This window comes from Pseudorasbora parva, chromosome 4 (assembly GCF_024679245.1).
Source record: "Pseudorasbora parva isolate DD20220531a chromosome 4, ASM2467924v1, whole genome shotgun sequence".
Lineage (NCBI taxonomy): Eukaryota > Metazoa > Chordata > Actinopteri > Cypriniformes > Gobionidae > Pseudorasbora > Pseudorasbora parva.
Genome location: NC_090175.1, coordinates 47,034,263 through 47,053,749, shown reverse-complemented (window position 1 = coordinate 47,053,749; position 19,487 = coordinate 47,034,263). Strand labels below are relative to the sequence as shown.

Here is a 19,487-nt window from a genome sequence, read left to right as displayed (position 1 = left end):
TTTCAAACAAAAAGCCATGTGATTTTGATTTTCGCATTTATTATTTAGAAGTGATACAGCTGCAACCGAGAATTAGACTTTGAAATGTCTAATAACACAATTTAAAAGCATACATAAAATATATAAATAAAACAGTACGTTTTATTGTATTATATATGACATACTAGATTTATAAATGCATACTGTATTTATTTTTTCATATTTCTTAATAAATATTTACGTAATAATAGACATAAAGATATTATCATTATTAAAATGTAGCGCTAATTATGGAACCTTTATTTTGAAGAATTGCATTATGACATAATTAATTTAGCCGGAAGTGACTCGAATCTTTATTTGTAGAGGGGCGCTCGTCCCGTTATTCTCTCTTATTATTACTATATCAATAATTGCATTGTTTTTTCGAGGCAAACTAGTCATTCATGAGAAATAGGCAAAGCCCGTGTGGCATTGCCTGCCAGTCTGTGGAAATGTCATAAACATGGTGTGAAAGGACGGAGTGAGGTTTCCAGTAGGTGGGCGATTTTTTTCTCTCTCCATCAGTAGTAATAACCGGGAGGAATTTCTCTGTTTTATCAAACGCAAGTATGTCCGGAAAACACTTTAACGTGCACGAAGTGGGCTGTTGCATCAAATACTTCATTTTTGGATTTAATATTATATTTTGGGTGAGTTGTGCATTTCTGTCATTGTGTGCGTGCTCTTTTTTCACACGGGGTTTACATTAAACCAACCTCTGGGTCTCTGACATATTGGCTGTGCTTCAAATCCTAGTGAGCTGCCTACATAGACAGCACTGTCGAACGTTTCAAATGCGCTTATTATAGCCAGATTTGTTCTAAATGTGTATATGAAGCCTGTGTTGAATGTTCGTTAGCTAACCTTTAAAATGCTATGAAACACAAAAGTACATTCGATTGTTACGGAAGGAGCTTATCTCGGGCCTTCTAAACACGCTTACGACTCCAGAAATGCTTTTAAAAAGTCCGACTGCGCTTATGGTAATAAAAAAGTACGATCAAAGGTTCCAAACTCTATTTGCTGATTAAAAAGGTGTTTGGAAATCACTCATCCTGTTCAGAAATGCTGTTAAAGCTCAAAATGTCAAAATGATCAAAAATGTGGCTCCAAAGTTCATAACATGCTTCTGATCGTCAAAAAAAGTCAACTTTTCCCAAACATGCTGTCTACGCAGGCAGCTCCCTAGCTTTTGCGACACATTCCATGTGACAGTGACAGGTGGTCGATGTTTGTCCGCAGCGTAGAGGTTTATCTATGGAAGGCCATTTCCACCACTTAAGAAAAAAAATTGAACCACTATTATGAGGCACTTAGTCATCATTATTATGTGATTTTTAAAAAGACGAAATTAGTCGTACTTATGACTTAGTGTGTCAAGATCATAATAAGATTAAAAAGTCAAAATTATGAGATTTAAGACAGAATTTCAATTTGTGCAATAATTTTAAATTGTGCAATAATTTCTGCAAAGAATTTTGACTCTGCATAATTATAACATCTTAATTATTAGACACCATTTTAAAAATATGACATACTAATTAATAATTATGACTTTATAATGAATAATTATGAATTTTTCTATAATTTAGATTTTATTTCTCATGAATCTCATGAAGTGGCATAATTATTACGACTAATTTCGACTTTTGATCTCATAATTATGACAGTTTTACATGTCAAAATTCTGACTTAAAAAGTAATATTGATGACATAGAAAATGAATTATGACGGTCATAACTTTAACTTTTTAAATCAGAATTTCAATTGGACTTCTTGTGTGACATAACTTAGACAGACTTAGTATGTCATAATTTGGCTAATTTCATAACTCTGACTTTTCATCTCATAATTATGACTGTCATTATTGTGAATTGTCATAATTATGATTTTAAAAAGCAAGATTTTTTTTCCTTATGTGGCAGAAATGGGCTTCCATAGCAATCTATGTGAACGTAACCACAAACCAAAGTAATGTATAGTGCTGATGTGATCTCCCACTGTCTGACACACATATACACCCTTTAGCTGCTGGGGGTGGCATTCCTGTCCGTGGCTCTGTGGGCCTGGAGTGAGAAGGTGAGTGAAGCATTTCATATTTATGATGAATCTAACAAATCAAGTGAGATATTGGTCTAATTCAAGTGAAATAAAGTTATTATTCTAAGTTGTGTTCCTGTTTGTCTTTCCATCAGGGGGTCCTCTCCAACATATCCTCCATCACAGATCTGGGTGGGTTTGACCCAGTGTGGCTGTTTCTTGTGGTTGGAGGGGTGATGTTCGTGCTCGGCTTCGCAGGATGTATCGGCGCTCTGAGGGAAAACTCCTTTCTTCTTAAGTTTGTATGTTATACATTGTTTTTCCCAATTAGTGCAAGCAGAACCTCTAAGCAATATGTATTTAGTCCACCTACCATCTGCCTTAAATAATATCATACTCTAGATATTACGTAATGCTTGAGTCTCCATAGTGTAGTTCATGGCCTCATTGCAGCTAATTTAACATGCTTATTTTAATAGTTTGTACATCAGGAGATAATGAATTTGGGTACTTTCAGAAGGACATAAAGTGCTGCTGGGATTGCGTGTGTGTGCGTGTGCAAGTACGTATGCATGTGTGGCTTCGTAATTGTGACATTGAAGTTGAGCGACTGTGGTGTAGTTAGTTAATAGTCTGCATTTAGCCTTTGCCACTGGCATTTAGGCTTAAAAATGTATTTGAATTGTGTTAATTTGTGAAGATTATCATGATAGTTTTGTTGGTCACAGAGCTTATTTAGCAAAAACACAATAGCCAATGGGAAAATCTTATTGGGTTTTTGTCAAGGGAACCAGTATGATGCTAACTTACTAGTTGGCCTACAAAAATAAATAATTACTGCAGCACTCTATTCCAGTATTTGCAAGGGAGCAAAAGAATAGTTTTAGTTTTAGGTATGTTTAGATTTCAGGCTTTGGTCTGGCATGAATTAATTTCCTTGTTATGACACTCGGCATACATTTTGTAATTTGTATCTGTCTGCTGTGCATGAGAAGCGTTCTACAGAAAATGCAGTTTCTGTGCCAAGTTTAGCAATAGTGAAAGTGGTTACAGAGATTTGCAAGAATGTAGGATGATTGCAATTATTACATTGACGTCATGACTGCCTATCAAAGGCCCTTTCACAGCAAGAAAGATAACTATACCAATGACTATATTAGTGTCCACAGACACCAACACACAATACATTTGTGTATTATGCATATGCTGAAGGGTCAACCCAATTTCAGAAACATCCCCGGCTCAAATTTTCAGGGTGTGATAATGACTTTAGAAAGATGGCAGCATCATTATTATTATTATTTTTCATAGAGATTGGTTGGTCTATTGGTAAAATCTGTTGACTTTAGCTGATCATTCAAAAATGGGGGAAAGCACTTGATTTTTTTAAAATATAAGTTTGCATGCCTGTAACTCAAGAAGTATTAAAGATATCTTAATATCCTTTTATAGTTTGTTTTAACAAATGTTTATTTTAGTGTCTTTGTTTCAAAGGCCCTATATGGTTAAATCCTAGAGATATGGAGATCTTAATGTTGCTTTATAAGTAAATTAGTAAATTGTTCCCATTTTCCGTGGCCAAAAACCAAATGTGGGTCACTTTGCTTACAGCTGGTAGATTTTTTTTCTTTCCCTCGGGTCATTTTGAAATTAGTTAGAGAATTAATTAATTCATCAATGTGTTCATCAGAGTGGTCCAAGACCCTAGGACGTTTGTTGTACTTACAGTGAGGAATAAAAGTATTTAAACACCCTGCTATTTTGCAAGTTCTCCCACTTAGAAATCATGGAGGAGTCTGAAATTGTCATCGTAGGTGCATGTCCACTGTGAGAGACATAATCTAAAAGCAAAATCCAGAAATCACAATGTATGATTTTTTTAACTATTTATTTGTATGATTCAGCTGCAAATAAGTATTTGAACACCTGAGAAAATCACTGTTAATATTTGATACTGTAGCCTTTGTTTGCAATTACAGAGGTTTTTATGACAGAGGGATTACAGAGTTTAAAATGTTTTGGCCCACTCCTCCACACAGATCTTTTTCTAGATCAGTCAGGTTTCTGGCCTATTGCTGAGAAACACGGAGTTTGAACTCACTCCAGAGATTCTCTATTGGGTTTAGGTCTGGAGACTGGCTAGGCCACGCCAGAACCTTGATATGCTTCTTACAGAGCCACTCCTTGGTTATCCTGGCTGTGTGCTTCGGGTCATTGTCATGTTGGGAGACCCAGCCTCGACCCATCTTCATCTTCAATGCTCTAACTGAGGGAAGGAGGTTGTTCCCCAAAATCTTGCAATACATGACCCCGGCCATCCTCTCCTTAATACAGTGCAGTCGCCCTGTCCCATGTGCAGAAAAACACCCCCAAAGCATGATGCTACCACCCCCATGCTTCACATTAGGGATGGTGTTCTTGGGATGGTACTCATCATTCTTCTTCCTCCAAACACATTTAGTGGAATTATGACCAAAAAGTTCTATTTTGGTCTCATCTGGATCATCCAAATGGTCTTTGGCAAACTTAAAAGGGTAAGGGGCAACTTCAGCGCTGGAAAGATGAATCTGTATTTAAACTGGGTCATTAATGTAGTAGAATTTTTTTTTAATTTGGTGCCTTCTAGACTGAGAAAAGACAGAAAATGTATTTTTGTCTCATGGGGATGAAAGACTACAATTCCCAGAATGCTTCGCTGCCCTGTGAGGCCATTCCCAAAGCCACCGCTACTGGAACAGACACTACAATTAAATACTGAACGTGTCTGTTCAATATAATGATCGGTTTGCCCGCTTGAGTCTCACAGCACTAATGTTGCAGGAGTCAGATTACATTTACTGTCATAAATGAGCTGATGAGCTCTCGTGATTAGAGCTGAGGTAATCGCGACCACACCCGCGGCATACATTCAAATTAATTTGAGAAGTTAAAACACTTACATTGCTCTGCATATCCGTTTAAATGAGTGCCTGCAGCGGCAAGCTGAGCTGTGAGTACGATCTCCCATCCCCCATGCGCGGGTTGAAAAAGTGGAAATGGCTCCGTCTGGTGGCTGTAGTCTTTAGCCTCTGGCCAAAAATTCCAAAGATGATGCAAATATTGTCAATTTGTGTCAAGGGAGGAATTTTTCCAGAAATAAAATGAATAAATATCTTGTCTCAGGGGGATATGAGGGTAGAAGCACAGTCATTTGAATATACTCCAGGGTTTCTACCAATACAACGCCATATGCTAATCGCTGAAGTAACCCTTTAAGACGGGCATGGACATGTGCTGGTTTAAGCAGGGAAAACTTCCATGCCATGCATGATTTCAAACCATGACGTCTTGGCAGGGGCGTAGCCATCTTTTCAGAAGTGAGGGGGACAGAAATGTCGTAATACCATTTTTTTTTTTTTTTTGGACCAATATAATTTATCGCATCTCTTGCTTTTAATTGGGCAAGATATCAAATACACTGCTGAACAATAGCCAATAATTAATATCTATAGTATTATTCTCCTTTTTTTTGTGCCACTTTTATGATTGGTTTATATACTACAAACACTTCTGCATTAAGACTCCATAGATTTTATGCAATGTAAAAAAATATATATATATTCTGATGTAACTCATCTGTTCTCTATGTGAATATATAGTAAAGTGTGATTTATTCCTGTGATCAAAGCTGAATTTATCATCATTACTCCAGTCTTCAGTGATCCTTCACTAATCATTCCCATATGAGGATCTGATGATCAACACACATTTAGGATTATTATCAGTTGTTCTGCTCATGGTGATGCTTCATTTTCTAAACATTTGTGGTAAAATTAAAAAAGAGAGAAATTACTACTTTTATTGATCAGACATGCATTAAATTAATCACAAGTGATATTTTTAATATTACAAATTAGATAATTTATTTAATGAATGCAAATAAATGCTATCCATTGAACTTTCTATTCATTAAAGAATCCTGAAAAATAACATGTAGGCTATCATGATTTCCACAACATTTTGGGAACTGTTTTCAACACAGATAATAATCATAAATGTTTCTTGATTATGAAATCCTCATCTGAGAGTGATTAGTGAAGGATCATGTAACACTGAAGACTGGAGTAATGATGATAAATTCAGCTTTGATCACAGGAATAAATTACTATATATTCACATAGGGGAAAAAAGCGGTTTTAATTTGTAATAATGCTCAAAATATTACTGTTTTAACTATTTTCGATTACATAAATGCAGCCGTGGTGAGCAGAATACTAAACATTAAAAAAAGCTGCATTATTCATATGATACTTTATTGTCAATAAATAGCCTACATTGAGATGACTTGAAAAACACACATAAAGCATATATTGTCGCATTCGTCTGATTGTCGTCGTCACGTTTCATCACTCATAACGATTTTCCCTCAGCTGCAGCTCCAGCTTGACAGGGTATTACGAATCCACTTTTGGACTTTCTGTGAGAGCGCCCTCCTCATATTAAGATTCGGAAAAAATTACAGGTCATGCATAGATAATTTTTTGTCTCTGAATTTAAATCTTGATGTATTCACATTGGTTTCTATGTAAATACACTTGCCCCTGACCTCAAGAAGCGCGCTATCAACCGAGTTTAGAGAAGGCTGTCGACGTTAGCGTCTCTGTTAACTTGTCCGCCCCCGCACAGGGTAACACCGGTTCGAATCCCGCTCGGAGCGGGTCGACTAGGATCGGTCAGACCCAGTAAAAGTGCGGGGGACGAAAATACATTTTATTAAAAGTGAGGGGGACACGTCCCCCGCGTAATCTACGCCCATGCGTCTTGGTGTATTACCAACAGTAACCTTCACTGTAAAAAAAAAAAAATTGCTCCAATTGAAAATTTTCAAGTGACTGATCACATCTAAATTTTTCAGTTAGCCAAATTGAATTCCTGTGATTTAAATTGCATCGATTCACAGAATTTCAATTTGGCTAACAGAAAAATGTATTAATTCACAGAATTTCAGTTCGGCCAACTGAAAAATTTAGATGTGATCAGTCACTAGAAAATTTTCAATTGGAGCAATTTTTTTTTTTTTTTACAGTGTTGGAAACGGTGCTCCCAGCTCTTTTCAGGTCATTGACCAGCTCCTTCCGTGAAGTTCTGGGCTGATTTCTCACCTTTCTTAGGATCATTGAGACCCCACGAGGTGGGATCTTGCATGGAGCCCCAGTCTGAGGGAGACTGACAGTCATTTTTAGCTTCTTCCATTTTCTAATGATTGCTCCAACAGTGGACCTTTTTTCACCAAGTTGCTTGGCAATTTCCCTGTAGCCCTTTCCAGCCTTGTGGAGGTGTACAATTTTGTCTCTAGTGTCTTTGGACAGCTCTTTGGTCTTGGCCATGTTAGTAGTTGGATTCTTACTGATTGCACGGGGTGGACAGGTGTCTTTATGCAGCTAACAACCTCAAACAGGTGCATCTAATTTAGGATAATAAATGGAGTGGAGGTGGACATTTTAAAGGCAGACTAACAGATCTTTGAGGGTCAGAATTCTAGCTGATAGACAGGTGTTCAAATAATTATTTGCAGCTGTATCATACAAATAAATAGTTAAAAATTAATATATTGTGATTTCTGGATTTTTTTTTAGATGTCTCTCACAGTGGACATGCACCTACGATGAAAATTTCAGACCCCTCCATGATTTCCAAGTGGGAGAACTTGCAAAATAGCAGGGTGTTTAAATACTTATTTTCCTCACTGTAAATCATGAATACACACAAAAAACATTGACTAGATTTGAGGGGTTAGTGGTTAAAATTCAAAAGTAACAAATCCTTCCCTCACAGCATCAGGTTTTTATGCCTATGATACACGGGGCAACTTTTTGAGCAATGTTGCCAGGCAATTTTGCCAAGCGATGTTGCTGTGGGCATTCCCATTGAGAATGGGCAACACATTTATTTTTGGCTATCCAGATAGAAATTTGTTGCCCATTCTCAATGGGAAAATGCCCACACCAACATTGCTCAAAAAGTTCCCCCGTGTATTATCATCTTCAGGAATGAATGGATTGTGAGGAATGCTTCAGTACACATAGAAAAACTTAAAAATGCTCAAAATTCAAACAAAAAATGCTAAATCTACCAAAAATTATTTTATAATGTCTACATGTGTATCTGAATGCATACTGAAGGAACTTAAGGATCCAGTGGATCCTTAAGTCCATCTAGTGACGAGTTGTGAAATATAAAATGTTATATTATTAAAAAAATTCCACACGGGGTTGGCAAATAAACCCAATGTAAGATATTTTGAGCTGAAAATAATCTTGTTTTAAGATCATTTTTCTTACCCCACTGGCAGATTATTTAGCTTATTTAAAGCAAAAACTCTTAATTTTGAGTAATTTATTTCCCAAAACAAAAATACTAAGTAAGAAAAGCATTTTTTGCAGTGTGTAGCATTATTGTTGTAGATGTGGTGTCGGCTCTGCTATACTTCTATCGTTATAGTTATCATGCTTTGTGTGAACGGACCTTCAAAATATTTTAAAAATGAATAATGAGATTTTCAAATCTTAAAGCTGAAATGATCTACAAAGCAGTTGAATGGAGTCTGTACTGTATATTATGCAGTTTAAATTTTTTGCAGAAGTTTGAACCCTAGCCTGATTGTTTGTAAATGCTAATGCTTATGCTGCACTGTAAATAGAATTGAGAGTAAATAGAGGGTGCAGGTGTGTAAAAGTGTTTTTGAATGGCTGGATATGAGTAGCTACGTGGAAGGGTGGGCTTGACTGGGTTTGAATGTGGTTTAAAAGTGTGTGAACTTCCTTTCACACAGTTTCTGGTGGTCTGTGTTACTCCTTTCAAATGAGAGAGGATGCCGTAAGAGCTTTGTGAGAATGTCAAGAATGGTATTGCAAAAGTATTACAAGAGGCCCATTTCCTCTGTAGGGTTCTTAAAACATCTGGAATCACCAGATGAACTGTGATGTCACTCTGGAAGTATTCATTGCGGTCGCAGTGACAAATCATCGCTCCCTGTTTTTGTATAAAAAGTTGTGTGCGCAGTTGGAGATGAGCGTTGTGAAAATATGTGAATGTTTTGAGACTGGAAATCAGAACTGCGTCATCTCAAATGCACATCTCTTTTAAATGTGTTGAGGGATGTTTGCAGGGGTAGAAATCATAAAACCGAGAACATTAACTTGGTTTAATCTGTTGTGGGAAAGTAACACATTCTTAATTCATTGGATACCCTCAGGGCAGATATTATCCATCATGAGTTGTGTAACCTGAACTCTGCTGTCCTCTTTTGCAGTTTTCCGTTTTTCTGGGAATCATATTTTTCCTGGAGTTGACAGCGGGAGTCTTGGCGTTTGTCTTTAAGGACTGGATTAAAGACCAGCTCAAGTTCTTCATCAACAACAATATTAGAGCATACAGAGATGACATTGACCTACAGAATCTCATTGATTTCACACAAGATTATGTAAGGACACACTGACACGCAAAACCAAATCATGAAGTGTTAAAGGAATAGTTCACCCATTTTTTTAAAAAATCTGTTATTAATTAATCCCCCTTTTGTCATTCCAAACCCATAAGATTTTTGTTCATCTTTGGAACACAAACAAAGCTCTTTCTGGTAAAATTTGTCCCTCCATATGAAGCTACGCAACTGACACTTGGACTTTAGTCCAAATTTTCAGAAGAGACCGATCATGGCTTTTATTCACATATAAACATTGATCTGCAAACAAACAGAAGCTCAACTGAACCTGCTTGACGCAAAAGAACAAACTTCATTGGTTTTTGCTGAAGCTCAAAAGTGCTGCGTAACACACGAGAATGAACCTCATTGGTTCCCACAGAAGCTCAAACGTGCCGCGTAACACGAAAATGAACCTCATAGGTTCCCACAGAAGCTCAAACGTGCCGCGTAACACGAAAATGAACCTCATAGGTTCCCACAGAAGCTCAAACGTGAACCTAATTGGTTCTGTCTGAAGCTCAAACGTGAACCTCATTGGTTCTGTGTGAAGCTCAAACGTGAACCTCATTGGTTCTGTATGAAGCTCAAAAGTGCTGCTTAACATGAGACTGAACCTTACTGGTTCAAGCACGACAAGCGAACATGCTTGAGCTGCCGTTTACCGCAACGGATGTGTGCATTGATGAATGTTTATGAATAACTGCCTACATTCAATCTGTTCATCATATAAAGAGATGAATTTGAGAAAATTTTGACTAAAAAGCTCAACTCATATGGATTATTTTATGATCTGACGATTGCATAGACTGTCAATGGAGGGACAGAAATCTTTCATAACATTACATAACAAAGATCGTCATTTGTGCAAATAACTATTTTGGGGTGAACTAACCCTTTAAGTTTACCAAGTGTTATTTGTAGTGATAATCACAATTGTAAAAAAAAATTGTAAAATAAACATGCGTGTTACCACTTTATAATAAGGCTCCATCTTTTAACATGAACGAACAATGAAAATACTTCTATAAAGCATTTAATGTTAATTTTAGTAGCTGTAACCTGTTTTAATTTCATCTAGGCTTGCAGGTATTGGTTGTATCACACATGAATATTCATTGCATGTATTTTTCTGCAGTGGGAGTGTTGTGGAGCTTTTGGGCCTGAAGACTGGAATCTGAATATTTATTTTAATTGTACTGACACTAATCTGAGCAGAGAGAAATGTGGGGTTCCCTTTTCCTGCTGCACCAAGGACCCTGCTGTAAGTAAACAAATTAATGCATCATAGGCAGACACATGGCTTCCAGTCATTTTATCACCTAGGCAAGAATGTGTCATTGTCTCCTTCCGGAAGACCTGGGAACATAAACAGGAAGTGAACACAAGCACAACAGTTCTCTATTTTATAATGCTCATACCTTATGATTTAATGTAAAATGTTAAGTTTAAGTTTTCCAGAGGACTAAATCTTTCTTCATTTTTATCTTCCCAAAGGAAGATGTGATCAACACACAGTGTGGATATGACATTCGAGCAAAAGTTGTAAGTACTCTTCCAAAGAATATTTACCCCGAAATTTAATCAACCCTTATTTATACTCCTGTCACTACAATCTGTTTGAATTTCTTTCATCTGTGAAACGCAAATCGATCTAAAGAATATACTTCTCTAGAACTGGGACTTTCAAGCCATATGCAGAAAGTCCATATGCACTACATTGTAACTTTTCAGAAGCTGTATGTTTTATATTTTGCATGCATTTAAAGGGATACTTCACCGCTTTTTTATAATAAACTTTGTTATTCCCTTAACTAAAATGAGTTGATACATACCTCTTTCATCTGAGTGCGTGCACTTAATTTCTCTCACGCGTGGTGATGATCTGATAGCATTTAGCTTAGCCCACTAAGCCCGGTTCATTCACTATAGTACCAAACAGAGATTAAGTTAGAAGCGACCAAACACCTCCTTGTTTTCCCTTTTTAAATACAGTTACACAAATAGTTGAACGACCTAGTATGGTGACAAAATAAAACGTGGCGCTTTTCTAAGCGGATTAAAAAGGAGAACTATAATGTATGGCAGAATAACACTTCTGAAAGTACTTCGACTCGGTGCAGTTGATTGTCCTTGACTAACAGTCCTTGACTAACATTGTCAGAACCAGGCTCGAGCAGTGCAAAGCAACAGTAGCAAATAGAACCCATTATAATCTCTGCTGCTGTATGCACTGGATCTGGCATGACTGAGGCCCGTTCGATTTCTAAAACACTTCAAGTGCTGCACAAAGAACAAATAGTTGCTTTGTCACGTCCAGTGCAAACAGCCTCAAGCTGTTGCAGCACAACGCGACAACAATCAAGTCTGGTGTAGATGCATTGTAAATGTGTGTTTTTATGTGTGAAGGACAACGAACAGAAGATGTTTATACACACGAAAGGATGTGTGCCGCAGTTCGAGAAATGGCTACAGGAGAATCTAACTGTAGTTGCCGGAATCTTCATAGGAATTGCACTTCTGCAGGTGAATAAACTATGACAGTCGGTGAAATACACATACACACACAGTGTGCATTCATACATGTTTTAATGTTGTACGTGTGCCACAGTAGTAAAGGGATAATTGGTCAATTTAAAATGTACAGAATTCAGACACCATGAGAATACAGTGCTCTGCAATAATATGAAGAACCGTTCTCTTTTTTTACATTTATCCTACATTTTTTAATTTATTAGTGTTTTTTATATTTTATTATTATTTAATTTCCAGGTTCTGAACCCTAAAATGCAAAATAAATGAGACACGTATACACTATGTTGACAAAAGTATTGGGACACCCCTCCAAATCATTGAATTCAGACATTCCAGTTACTTCCTTGGCCACAGGTGTATTAAATCAAGCACTAGGCATGCAGACTGCTTCTTCAAACATTTGTGAAAGAATGGGTCGCTCTCAGGAGCTCAGTGAATTCAAGTGTCGTACTGTGATAGGTTGCCACCTGTGCAATAAGCCCATTCCTGAAAATTTTCTCACTACTAAATATTCTACGGTCAAATGTTAGTGGTATTATAACAAAGTGGAAGCAATTGGGAACAACAGCAATGAAGTGGTAGTCCTCGTAAAATCACAGAGCGGGGTCAGCGCATGCTAAGGCACACAGTGCGTAGAAGTCTTTCTGCAGACTCAGTAGCTACAAGAGCTCCAAATTGTGTGGCCATCAGATTAGCTCAAAAACAGTGGGTAGAGAGCTTCATAGAATTGGTTTCATTGGCCAAGCAGTTACATCCAAGCTGTATAATATTAAACCCTACTGATTAAGAATGGGATGTCATTAAAGTTCATGTGCATGTAAAAGCAGGCGTCCCAAAACTTCGCGCTTGACACACAGACACAGACAGACACACAGGTTTAAGTCCACTTTTTCTAGTCAATATGTTCAATGCCATCCAGCATTTTGGGTTCAGTAAGATATTGTTTTAAGAAATAAAACAAATCATTAAAAGTGACAGTAAGGACTTTTCCTGTCAATTAAATACTGCTCATTTATCACAACTGTGGTTCTTGAGCAGCAAACCAGCATATTAAGGCTTATTCACACCAAGGAAATTACTACAATGATGACGATGAAAATCTAAATATAAAAGAATAGCAGTCCCCACCACCACAACTACTTTATAACGATAAGAACTAATAACATTGGAATCGCTTTCAGAACAAATTTTTTTTTCCCTACTGATGAACAATAAAAACATTGACCAATCAGAATCCAATCTGCCTCAAAGAGCTTGAGCATTTAAAGCGGCAGACATAGTGTGCGCTTGGAATGAACAATATTGTGTGTTGGTGTGGACACCAATATAGTTTGTATCATTATAATTATCTTTATAATTATCATTCTTGGTGTGAACAGGCCTTAAGAATTATTTCTTGAAGGATCATGTGACATTGAAGATTGGATTAATGATACTGAAAAGTTGATTTTTCTAGATTTTTCTAGACCAGTTTTCTTATCCGTGCATTGTTTTAATTTATCTCAAGTTTTTGTGTGCTTTTTAATTTCTGCCGCTGTCCTTCAAATTTACAACCTAAACAACCTGCCATGTGTAGTTATTTTATTGATTTATTGACCGCTGTGTGCTCTTCAGGGTGTTAGAATCCTTTTATAAAGCATTAGTCCTAAATCTGAGTAAATAATGTCCCAATAAATTGTTGTGCTATGTAATGTGTAACTCTGTGTTGTCTTGTTGCCTGAGACATTAACCTATCCTTTGCTTCTAGATATTTGGGATATGTCTGGCACAGAATCTACTGAGCGACATTGAGGCGGTCAGAGAGAGCTGGTAAGAAACATCCATGAAATAAGAAGTAAACTTGAGCCCTGCATTTTGATTAGGGCCACCACACCCCAAGACTAAAGGCCTGTTCACACAAAAGATGATAACTATAATGATATAAAGATATAGTTCTAAATATATACTGTATAATGTAAATATATAATGACAATTGACAGGTGAAGTGAATAACACTGTTAAGTTACCTGTTAGTGGGTGAGATATATTGGGCAGCAAGTGAACATTTTGCCCTCAAAGTTGATCTGTTAGAAGCAGGACAAATGGGTAAGCATAAGCATTTGAGCAAGTTTGACAAGGGCCAAATTGTGATGGCTAGACCGGTGGTTTTCAAACCTTGAGGCTCCCCAGCCCTGCACATTTTGTGACCGGTTTGAAAACCACTGGGCTAAACAACTGGGTCAGAAAATCTCCAAAACTGCAGCTCTTGTGGGATGTTCCTGGACTGCAATGGACATTATCTATACCAAGTGGTCCAAAGGACGAACAATGGTGAACCATTGGGCAGGCCAAGGCTCATTGATGCACGTGGGGAGCGAAGGCTGGGCGATCAAACAGATGAGCTACTGTAGCTATAATTGCTCAAAACGTTAATGTTGGTTCTTATAGAGAGGTGTCAGAATACACAGTGCATCACAGATTGTTGTATATATGGGCTGCAAAGCCACAGACCAGTCAGGGTGCCCATTCTGTATCATGAGCATCAGGACTGGACCACGGAGCAATGGAAGAAGGTGGCCTGGTCTGGTGAATCACATTTTCTTTTATATCACATGGATGGCTGGACCACATGGCACCAGGATGCACTATGGGAAGAAGGCAAGCTGGAGGAGGCAGTGTGAACACACCCTTAGCAATCTTAGTAATTATCATTATTGGTGTGAACGAGCATATTAAACAATGATTATACTGCTAGTTTGGGTTGGGTTGTAGTGGGTCATAGTGGCCCTCAACTTCAGACGATTTTTATGTATTAGGCCATGTATTAAAACCACCTTTTGTGTTTTAGGCTGGCAACAAATATCTGTTTAGTTTCTTGGTGTGTTGTGCACTGGAAGAAATCTTTGCTAAATCAAACAGTCAGTTTGATGGTAATAGACAGGTAGAGGAAGTCTTATCTTGCTAACATTTGTCTTTCTATTTTTTTTTTCTTTCTTCATTCTCCAGTTTGTTTACCTGAAGCACTTGAGCCATTCTGCAGACAGAGCCTCCATCTCTGTCACTCAGCAACAGGGTTAGCACATTGTCATCACAGTATCCTAGCAACCAGTGAGGGATTCCAATCACATAACTACTTTATTACAATGTACAGCGACATCTTCACGTTTCCATGATAATAGTGTCCGGATTTGTTTTTAATCCTTCAAATATCATACAAACAAAACAGTATTAACATGCTGAATCTTCATACAACTAATTTGTCTTCCTTGAGACCAATCATAACGTGACAAGATAAACTAAAGGCCACTTGCATTCTGTCTGTGATGGGTTGTTTTAAACTGCTGATCTATGTACGTATGCCTCCAGATGAAAAGTATTTGACACAATGTGCATTTCATTTTGCAAAATGTATCAGCCAGCATTGGGTTTTATACCAGAGGATTACTATACTGCAGTTCATCAGTTGGACAAATGCAACAATGAATCAGTCGTTGAATTTTTTTCATGTTTGTAGGCAAATACAAACAAGCTTAGTATTTATAGATAATAAGTTGGCCTAAACAAATGAGCGCACCTTTTTCCTGCAATTTCTGCACTATTTGTGGGGGTGGGGTTTGCCATTGCTAAGATTACTATAGTCCTATTGGTAGCTGAAAACATGATCAAATTAGGCAAAATATTTGTTACTTTGCAGAGGATGGGTAAAATTTGGTGAATGACTAGAATCTGCTCTTGCCCGGAGTATACATTGGCCGTCCATGTTGCGTGACGGGCCGTGCACTATCCGGAGGGTTTACGGACATGTAAAACAGCGCATGTGCAAGTGACTTGGCCACTTAAAAAATAGATAGTGTGCATGCACCAAACGCGTGTTTCTGTGCTCACGGCCTAAGGAGCTTTAAAAGGCTTGCACACTCAACTTTGCACGAGACGGAGCAGAATGCGGAAAATAAAGTATTATAGTGGGCCTTCAGATTTCTGTAATTCTGCATAGGCAGATTCTGCAAAACCTGTTTTAATGAGACAGTTGTAGCCTGCAGATTGTGCTAAATGATGAGTTCATGTCTACTTAACACAAATGTTGAATTCGATACTAGCATAATACTTTTACTGTTCCTGCCATAGAAAGACATGGTTAAAGTAGTAAGAGGAGTATGCTAGTATGTGGTTTTAAATTCAGCATATGACTCTCAAATGTATAGAAATCATTGAGACTTATTTTGTTCACATTGTCAGATTGTGTGTGTACTATATTACCTGTGTTTAATGGATTTTATAAAAACAGTTGCTTTTGAAACTAAGGGAAAATGCACTGCATGCTTACTGGAATAACACTACATTTTCCCAGTGTGTTCAGCTATATGAAGATATTTTTGTGAATCGCTCTGTTTACCTGTACTAGATTTGGAAATGATAGCCACTGTGTAAGTAATGGTGTCACTAGAATGTTTTAAAAACATTAGCACTGGAATTTAAGACTTCAGATTCTGCATGGGGAGGTTGGAACAAAACCTTACAAACTGAGGAATTTGTCTGAATAACAAATGTATTGGAGTAAAAAGTACATACAGTATACTTAATCAAAAATGTAATGGAGAGTAAAAGTTGCTAATGTCTTTGATACTAAAAGAAGCCAAAAAGATACTTAAGATACAGTAATTAATTAAATGTATTCATATACACTTTACACCACCGGTTGATTTGGATGAAAGCATCTGCCATATGCATCAATGTAAATGGAGTGGATTATAATTGGGACTTGTTATTATGAGATTCACCCATATTGATGTAATCGAATCATTAAATATTTCTGAACTCATAGTGTCTTTTGTCAGAAAGATGATGAGAACGTTTTGATTCTATTGTGAAATGAATCTGCAGCCTGTTACATTGTGGTTTTGTGACTTTTGTTAAATCAGGGTTTGAGATTTATTTGAAAAACAAGCTGATTTAATGAATCCATGTGGTTGTGATGATGCTTTTTCACTTTACACTTTCCTAATGTGTGTTACCGTAATATATCATATGTTTGTTTTCAGTTGGTTAAAGTTTTGGACCGTCTTTGTGAAAGGTGAAGTCCAAAGAATAGCAAAAGAAACTGGCTTTCAGTGGTTTTGCCGTTTGTGCACAGTGAAACTGGAGACCAGAGAAGTTTTATTGAAAATTTGCAGATATAAAAGAATACATTTGTTTGTCTAGCACTTGTCATTTAGCCTGAATTTTAGCCCAGCTTAAACTTTTGGTAGATTGTTGACTGGTAGTGCCATAAAAATATTAAATAAATGTTCGTGTATTTTCTAAAAAAAACCCTCAAATGTTGTAAAAATGACATTTTAATGGAAAATGAAAACTCACATATACTCACAATCATCTTGTTATTATCAGAAAGTATAGTTTTTCTTCTGAGTAAATATGTATCTTTAATAATGGCATAAGTGGGGGGTGGGGGGAGGAGAATGGTTTAAAAATATTTTAAGTTGGATCTGCATACTTATTTGGGCAGAACTTTTTTTAAATTATCATTCTACTTTTCCCATGTTTCTGTGTCATTTCTTAATATTAATTTTACATTATCTTGTTTAACAAATGTAATAACAATTTACATTGTTTTCCAAGATGGTGGTATTGGAAACAATAAATTTTATATGTTTTTGTATGTGTGGTAAGCCTGTGTCTATGTCTGTGTCTCTTTTCTAGACTGTACATATTAATAAAGTGTTATTAATTATCTGATATTTAATTATCAACAACAAAGTTTGTGTGCTGCATGATTTTAAGCTGTTTAAAAATCGTTATACTTTTTAAAAAATATTTCATAAAATTATCCTTATAATTCATTAGCCTAATTATTTTAAACTTATTTTAACAATTTTATCATATAAACATCAGCAACTGAATGTCACGTAAAATTAATTTGAATATGCAATTTAAATCTGCTTGCGTGATTTGCGTTGAATAATGCAGATATAATCTATTGTAGCTATATCAATAATGTCAAATTGTGGCTACATCTGAAGACAAAACATTTCTCGTGCAGTTGTGTGTATGTATGGACGCTAGACGGCGCTAGAGGAATGAAACACCCTGCCCTCTAAAGATAAACTGATGAAAGTCAGGATTCATTTGAGAAAATTGCATACAAAATTATATTTACTCATAGTGAGCTGTACAAAAACTGTCAGAATGTTACAAACAGCGTTTCAGTTATAAGACGGTCATTATTGGACCAAGTGCTAGTTTAACTTTTGCCTGAGCTTTTAGTCTATGGTCAAATAAACCATTAATTGCACAGCGTATTTTTATCTCAGTGAAATACAGCGTATGTAAATGTAAACACGTGCCTTGTTAAAAGTGTATTTATTCCTTGAAATCCACCAACAAACATTACAGTAGCCTATAAATATGAAACGTGAATTGTAGGCATGCACACACTTAACTACATTTCAGGGGTGTGTCCACCTCGAGACCTTGCTGGGAATGAAACCGCGATCTCTAAATCACCTTAATTGCACTTGCTTATACAACCCTCCTTCTTCCTTTGAGCAGGCAGCATGGGTAATCTGAGCAGATTAGGATCTGCTGTGTTTTCTTAATCCCACCACGATTAAAATAGGATTAGAACTCATCTCCTGGCCTCAGTATCACAGTAACTACTCAGTGGCACTGCTACTGTCTTTCCGCCCCATGTGTCAAAGGTACAGCAATAGGGGTCACTGTGTTTTGAACTCCCATTATGTCATTGTTCAGGCAGCAAGCAATATGGCATTGCTCACTAGCAAATTCGGTACACATACATATGTTTACGATTTGCGGCCATCATTTTAAAAAAGAAAAGAAAAAAGGTTTGCGTTCGAAATTAATATACTACATAAAATCATATTATAGGGGTAAGGGTTCGAAATAGTTTGAGTCATGTGTAAGACTTAAAGGGATATTTCACCGAAAAATTAAAATTAGCCTACCCCATGATTTACCCTCACATCACACTAGGTGTAGATGACATTCTTATTTCAGATGAATAAGTTTTATAATGGCAGTGAACGGAGACCAAAATTTGAAGCCTAAAAAAGTGCATCCATCCATTATAAACATATTTACACACGGCTATAGGGAGTTAATAAAGGCCTTCTGAAGCGAATCGATGGGTTTGTGTAAAAAAAAAAAAACATTTAACACTTAAAAAAAAAAAAAAATTAAGTGCATTTTTCTTATAAATGATCTGCCAGTGGGGTAAGAAAAATAATCTTGTTTCTGTTTTATTTTTCTTACCCTACTGGCAGATCATTTTACTTGTTTTAAGTAAAAATGCGCATACTTTGGATTTTACATTTAGAGGACCAGGTTGTTTATAGTAAGTTACCATGTACCTGAATAGTTACCTCTCTTTCAGAAACTTTGCTTTGCTTTGCTTTCTCAGGCTTGACAAATGACATACCTCCCACTCTGAAAC

General features: G+C 36.7%; 1 protein-coding gene across 1 annotated transcript; it reads left to right on the top strand.

Moving 5' to 3' along the window:
* The first annotated feature begins 321 nt into the window (after positions 1-321).
* Positions 322-15,511, top strand: tspan5b (tetraspanin 5b). Its single transcript, XM_067442023.1, has 9 exons — positions 322-671; positions 2,050-2,100; positions 2,217-2,363; positions 9,353-9,523; positions 10,662-10,787; positions 11,021-11,068; positions 11,933-12,049; positions 13,806-13,867; positions 15,044-15,511. Exons 1-9 carry the CDS (start codon positions 591-593, stop codon positions 15,054-15,056), a joined length of 816 nt encoding a protein of 271 aa, XP_067298124.1. The 5' UTR covers positions 322-590; the 3' UTR covers positions 15,057-15,511.
* Positions 15,512-19,487: the final 3,976 nt, after the last annotated feature.